This window comes from Anarrhichthys ocellatus, unplaced genomic scaffold (genome assembly GCF_004355925.1).
Source record: "Anarrhichthys ocellatus isolate YVR2014 unplaced genomic scaffold, GSC_Weel_1.0 scaffold8, whole genome shotgun sequence".
Taxonomy (NCBI): Eukaryota; Metazoa; Chordata; class Actinopteri; order Perciformes; family Anarhichadidae; genus Anarrhichthys; species Anarrhichthys ocellatus.
The window spans coordinates 10900856-10908543 of NW_022280038.1; the positions used below are offsets into that span (position 1 = coordinate 10900856).

Consider the following 7688-nt stretch of genomic DNA (forward strand, 5'->3'; position numbering starts at 1 on the left):
ACACACACACACACACACACACACACACACACACACACACACACACAACCTAACCATAATCACCTGGCAGGAGATACTCATTACTGTCTTTCACGGTTTGATGGATACCTTTTTTTTTTATACTGCATGATTCTGTTCCTGATTGATAATAGTGTTGCTTAATGTAAAGCAAGACATTTATAGTGAAACAAATGATTCATTAATGACTCTTTTCCTGCACGTTTTAGGTAAAGAATGCTACAGATTGCCTGGATCACCCCCAAAATCTGTCATGTATGTTATTGGACTGCATTTATATAGAATCACTTTCAAAAAGGACACGTTTCAGAGGTGTTTTAATGTGAAAACAACTAAAACTATACATTTTTAAACATATTTAATGTGTAATGGTGGAAATAACCAGGAACAAAGAGACAGAAGTCTGAAACTGTGCTTCAAGCTGAACGCATATGATTCATGAAGTGTGCTCTGATACTTGAAGGCAAGCAAGGTTCAGGTTTGTAAGATGTATGTAAACACAGCAACATGTAGAGAGGGAATCAAAGTTAGAGAGGTCCGTTCTATCTGGATTCATGACGAAGCCTTTCTTGCTCTGGACGTCTCTATGAATATAGCCGGACAGATGTTTGTCTTTTGGGTCTAAAACTCAATTTAACGAGCCAGAAACAGTTTGAGAACAACTGATCTGTAAGTTATTTTGGTGATAAAATGCAGAATTCCCCAAATTGTTATCTGACATATTGAATATTTGCACAGCCATCAGCCTTCTGAAAACAAACTCATTTTCTCTTTATTTATTTCTCAACATTTTGTGTCTCCTCTGCACTCAGATCGGTGGAACTATCGTAAGTTACATGGACGGATGCTGCAAGACGTGTGAGTATCTGATCTGAGCGTAGCGGCGCGTCCTGTAGTTAGAGTAGAGATGTAGGCTGCTGACACTGAAGAGCGCCTTCACCTGCCGCTCAACATGTTTCCAACATGTTTGCCCTTCAGTTTTGTCCGTTTCGGTCCAAAAATCTTCAACCAACGTTGTCCCGATTGGATCCCAGCTGTTGTTTTCTGTTACATTTGTCTGCTGTTTATTCAGATTAGAGAAATCTGTCGGCGTGCTTTTCAGTGAATTCAGTAACAAATGGCAATGGATAACTCTTTCAAAGTGCCAAGTGATAGAAGTAGTATAGTCACTGAAAAGCATCTGATCACATGCAAATGGGTTTATGTGCTGCAGCTTACCATCATGTACCAATCCCACCAGGTACTGGATTCTCTCTGTTCCCTTTCCCCGTTAGCCCCCTGACTCCCACAGTTAACACAAACTGTGAACGAGGTACCAAAACAACAAGGCTTGTCCGTGCCATTGTTGATATTCAACAATGTACTCCCTCCAAAAAACAAACAGAAAATCAATAAAACACACAGGAAGTCTGACTGCAACCAAACGGTCCTCTCAACTGTCTCACTTCAGGTCTCTGTGGAATCAAAACCAGTAGAATAAAACCAAAACATGCTGCCAAAATACAAAATATATAAATATTTATAACATCTATGATGCAGATGTTGCATCCTCCTCGCTTCATGGAGTTCTTAACTTCTGACGATTGCTTGTGAATTCCCTTTTTTGTAAGTTTTTATCTTAAAAAATGTGATACTGAAGTAAATAAAGGTGATTTAACACCTTCAAGGAGGCGGGGACAGGATCCTGTGTGCAGGCCAAGAATAATGTCACACTTGAGAGGACAGTAAGAAGTGTTGAGCCCCGCCCCTCCCTGTGGATCACGTACATGTAACACGACGGCTAAACTCTTTCCCCATTTAGCACTGTCTGGGCAGTGCATTGTTGATTGCCAACAATGTGCTGTTGGTAGTTGCCCAGTAGTCGGGCTTAGACGTCTGCATGTGTCAGTAGATACTGATGTGAGTTGGTGTCTGTAGCTGCTGTAGAAGGTCTTTATGCCGCTACACCACAGCCGCTGTGCTGCTCCGCCACCAGGGGGAGCTGTGTGGGAAACTGAAGCTGCTATGTGAGGCGTATTACTTATTACAAGACTCACCAGTGCAAGAAGTACAGTGTCAAGAACTGTGTATTCATTTAAAAAGACTCAGATAATGGTTTTTAACATTGACGATTGAAATAGAGCGCTGATCTCTTATTAACTTTAACTTTTATTGGACCATAGTCCCCTGTTGGTGTTGGTTACGTAAATGTGTGTGTGTGTGTCATCTGCATAGTTATGGTAACTTGTTTAGTTGTTTTCCACAATCTGAGCCAGTGAAAGCAAGTAGAGTTCAAACAGAAGAGGCCCCAGAATGAAGCCAAGGGGAACTCCGCATGTCATATTTGTCTGCAAATGTGACATGACCTAAAGACACAAAGTCCTCTGTGTCCTTTAATAAAGACTCAAACCAGTTTAACACTGACAGTGGGCTGAAAACCAGATTGGAAGACATCAAAACAATTAGTTTGGTGCCAAAAAGTTGTGCAACTGTTGAAAAACATTTCAATGATTTTACTTAGAAATGGGATGTTTGACATAGAACTATAATTATTCATGCGTGAAGTGTCTAGTTTGTTCTTTTTTACGAGTGGCTTGATAACTACAGTTTTCACCTGAATGATTCTATTAATAATTATGAATGTGATATATTACTTACTCTAAAACAGCTGCGTTGTTTGTAAAAGAGTTTCTGGTGAAAGGAGTGAACAAATATTGAGCGCTGATATGTAATCTTACTGTTATAAAGCAGATGCCATACATAGCAGCTTTATGTTACTGCTCAGTTTGTTTTGTATTTTAAATGGCAGAAATGTTGACAGAGCATGTTTACAAAAAAAATGTATTTTTGTTGCATTTATTTTAGCAATTTTTATTGATATTTGAAAATATTTTTTGAAAGCATTTTGTGTATGTGATAACTGCATGAAGCATCTCACCAGCCCTTTATATTTTTGTTAAGCTTCCTTTGTTACTTTTTTAACTTTAAAGCTTTCATATAAAGTATAATTTGTATCAACCATCCACTAAACACGTGCATGATCTACAGCCTCTGTCCTGGTGTTTGCTGTGTCTCTACATGCAACTCAGATGTTTCTTTGTTTTTGGATATCTCACGTTAACTTTGTTCCAACTGATTTGGTTTGTTGTCGTGTGAACAGGCAAAGAAGATGGGAAGTCGTGTCAGAAGGTGACGGTGAGGATGACAATCAGGAAGAACGACTGTCGCAGCAACAGGCCGGTATGTACTGTGTCTGAATCTCAACTTCTTAAGGAGTTATGAGTAGGACAGGAAGAGAAACCTAAATATACCACGCAGTGGTAGAGGAAGTACTTTCACGGAAGTAGTGGTATCAGAGTGTAGAAATACTGTTTTTGTTCCAAGTAAAAGTCCTTATCCGATTAATTGATGAAATAATCGGTAGAATACTTGATTACTAAAATAATCGATAGCTGCAGCCCTAATTCAGATGCTTAGAGTCCACAATAAACCTGTAGTGAACCCCTCCTCAGCCATGACGTGGAGCATTGTCACCAAACGTTTCATACAGAGGGAGGAAGTAGCCGGGATTATTAAATATAATAGAGTTGCTGCTTTACTTGACAGATCTGACATTGGGAGATAATAGGTGCAACAGCCTGCTATGACCCTTGAGAGTGATTGATGGTCCTATGCTGCCGTTCCCTTCATTCACATCTTAGTTCACCATCATTGACTTATTGAACAAATCAGAGATATGGGAGAAGATTTAGAGGTCTGGAACGAAGATGTTTCAACATGAACTCACCAAAAGTGTGGACGAATGTAAATATCAAAGGGAGAGAGTCACTGAGGGAGAGCAGTATGTCATCTGCAAACAGGCGTGTCTCCTCACAGTGAAGTTCTGACACTGTCAGCATTTTCAAATGTCAAGAAATATAAGAAATTAAGATTAGTCAGTTGATCTCAATTGAGAGTTTAATGCTATGGGTAAAAATATATGATTTGTATTTATAAAATAATTGATTCAAGCACTTAAATAGAAGTCACAGAAACTATTAACGTTGCTGAAAGTTACTGAGAGAAAGCAGTATATCATCTGCATACACACTTTAATTACACCCACGAAGATGCACATTTTCAGCATCTTCCCTTTGCCCCAGTCGAAAAAGGTATAATATAGTAAACAAAAACAATGTCATGAAAAGTCTTAGTATGTTGAAATATGAAAAAAATGTAAAAAGTCGTAGACCAAAAATGTATTTAAAAGCAAAAGTATAGCATCTCGAAAAGAGTCAAAAACGTCACAGCAAAGTATGTCTTCAATTTCATGCTGATAGTATAGTATGCTGAAAAATGTGTATATATATATAAAAATGTCATAGCATGTCAAGAAAGTCCTTAAATAGTCACAGCATAGCATGTCGTAAAATGTAAAAAGTCAGACTAAAATGTCCAAAGTGTAGAAAATTGTCAAAAAATGTAATAAAAAGTTATTGTATAGCATGCCGAGAAGAATCATTGTATAGTTTATAGAGAAATGGCCAATTATAGGATGTAAAAAAAGAAGTAAAAAAATAAATCATGAAAAAGCTTCAGTTGCTCGAATAAACCATAAGGTTGAAAGTGGGCAACTCTGCCTCACACCACAACGTGAGCACGTAGCAGCAGAGAGCAGAGTTTTAGATTTAACTGAACTATTTAACAAATAGAAACAGCTTGTATTGGAACAGCAGACAACAGCAGATTGTAAATTAACCTTAAACAACTCCATTCATGTTATTTCGCTGGTTCTTTTTGTCGCCCTGCTACCTTGCACCTGTACCGACTCTCTTGTGTCGTGCAGGTGAACATCGTGTCTTGTGATGGGAAGTGTCCGTCCGCCAGCATCTACAACTACAACATCAACACGTACGCTCGATTCTGCAAGTGCTGCAGGGAGACGGGGCTGCAGCGGCGCTCCGTGCAGCTCTACTGCAGCGGCAATGCAACCTGGGTCAGCTACACCATCCAGGAGCCCACCGACTGCTCCTGCCAGTGGTCCTAAACACACACACACACACACACACACACACACACACACACACACACACACTCACACAACCGGTGTTCACATCCTCTAGAACCACAAAACAAAAGAAGAAGAGGAAGAAGAAACCTCAGCCGTGTTGCTTTAGGATGTTGGAGAGTGGAATACTGAGCTCTGATTGGTTACTCCAGTTAGTTGTTCTGCTGCCTCGGCTGGCCGGGAGGTGGTACTGCATGGCACCGAATGTGACCTTTGCCCTCTGATAAGAGTCACATAAAGACGAGCGTGGCCTAATTATGACGACACCAAATGATGAGTTATTTTTGTTGTTACATATGAGAAGAGTTTTAATTTAACACATTTAAATGTATTAAATGTTGTTCAGTGTATCATTTTAACATCAGTCCATCATCTTGTTAATATCATGTCTGAACACCTTTAAAAAAACACGCTTCAAAGAGGTCAAACCTGTAGCTGCACTGCCACCTCCCCGTCAGAGGAACGCAAATGTTCAGCAAAGGAAGAAGTAAGTTATTTGTTTCTGAACGGAAACTAATTTCTCGGCTCGTCTCCGTAGAGTTCATGTGTGCTGCCACGACTGGCGAGGTTTAAAGATATATATGAAACAAAAAGAGACAGACAATCAGGAAACGAGCTCTGAGGTGTGAAAGCAAACAGCTTCTGGACTCGCTTCAGTCCATTGTCGTCGTCATTGTTTGGAGATCAGAATTTACCCAGAATTCCTCATGTTGTGCCTTGTTTTTGTAAATAACTTTTTTTAAATGATTTGCGATATCAGATTCTTAGATATTTCACTGTTATACTTAATCTAATCAACACTAGAGAGGTGTATTAACTGATTTAAATCCAGCTGTACGTGGAGCACTTTATTTATTTATTGGAGTTTGATCGAGCACAGCAGAAAGGAAGCATTCGACCCGACTGAACAAACTGACCGAACACAATCCAACACTCTCATCTGCAGTTACAGACAGAGAAGATCCGAGGGGAGCATGGCGGTGCGTTCAAATACACGTTACTCTCTGGAACACATTCTTATGAAACCGACCCATCTGTACCTGCAGACCACCACCTGGAAAGTATGTGTTGTACTGTAATGTCGCAGGATGTTTCTGAAAAAAATACAAATCTAAAAGATAAAAATAAAGTAATAATAAAAATGATTCACCTGGTTAGTCGATTTAAAGAGGATTTGTATCATAAAAATGTACATCTGCATTTTCAATAAATATTTCCTGGAAAAATGTAACTTGTTTGCGCTGTTTATTAAATAACAGGACGATATGCAGTACAGGTAACGTTCATGTTACTGTGACTCGGATGTATCGGGCTAAAGCATAACAGCACCGTCTATTTAACTACTGTTGGACCTTAAACAATGTCGGTATAATAAGCCATGAAAGTGACCGATAGTATAGCATCACATAAAACAAATCATTAAGGAGTTGTAGTATAGCATGCCATAAGAAATATCATAAAAAGTCATAATTAAACAATGACGTCATCGTCTCCCTGCTGTGTTAAACGTGCGTCTGTAAATGTAAAATGTTCCGACTCGGCTGTTTGTTGTGTCGACTCTCGGGGCTGTTCAGAGCATATGAAAACATTACAGTTGCTTCTTTAATGTCAGAGACTTGAGTGTCCGGTATCAATGCACTAGGAATCCAGATGTGTGACGATGGATAATCAGAGGAAGTGAGAACAGTAAATCTGTTGCTCCTCCTCTCGTATATCAGACTCCAGACCGGCTGGCTGGTCTCGGCACACATGCTGTCGGCAGTTGTTGGGAAAACGATACCGAACCGTGAACCCACAAAATCCAGACATTTCTTCTAGCAGACATGCAAGCCGGGCCACCACCGCTTGTGTCCGATGAGCCGCCCAGACCGGGCGAGGAGATCACACAGAGCTCAGACGGTGAGCGGAATAAAGTCAGGAGCTGAGCTGAGCAGCTGATCAGGGGCAGTGGTTACAGTATGAATCATGAAGATATCATACACATTAGTGACAGGAAATCATATTACTGCAGAGATCTCATAATGTAGCATGCTGACCGTAAAGCATGCCATGAAGTATGTCCAGTTCAGTATATCATAAATGTGACACAAAAAATGTCAAGTAACAATGTAGTCTTTCAATAAATGTCTATTATGCATTAAAAAGTATAGAATGTCCTGAATTGTTTTTTTTATGTCATAGTATGGCATGTTATAAAAATGTCTCAAAAAGTCATGGTACAGTATTTGATGAAAATACAATAAAAAGATTATAATATAGTATAAATAGTATGTCCAAAAAAATGTCATAGACATGTATGACGTGAAAAAGTCATTAAAAAATTTTAGTTTAGTATTTTAAGAAAAAAGTCATACAAATGGCATAATATAGTATGTATTACAATATATCATGAAAAAGTCAGAACATAGTATGTTGACAAAAAGTGTCATTAAAACAAATCATGTTATATTATGTCGTAAAAAATATGAAAACGTCATAGTATGTATTAAAACGTCAAAGTATATCATGTATTAAAATATATTAGTCGGGTTTTAGGAGAAATGTCACAAATGTCGCTGCCAACGCATCATTTTAATAGAATACGGTTGTTTTATTTTGTTCTTTTCTATTTTTTTGACGATAAATAAACTGTTAAAATCAGATC

The 7688-nt window shown here is 38.8% G+C and overlaps 1 protein-coding gene across 1 annotated transcript in view; it reads left to right on the plus strand.

The window, feature by feature from the left end:
• The window catches only part of LOC116384274 (otogelin-like), a 58923-nt gene extending 53289 nt beyond the window's left edge, over positions 1-5634 (plus strand). Inside the window, 3 exon segments of the mRNA XM_031848778.1 lie at positions 831-876; positions 3158-3237; positions 4823-5634. Of these exon segments, the coding sequence (XP_031704638.1) occupies positions 831-876; positions 3158-3237; positions 4823-5023 (327 nt within the window). The 3' untranslated portion in view covers positions 5024-5634.
• The last annotated feature ends 2054 nt before the right edge of the window (positions 5635-7688 follow it).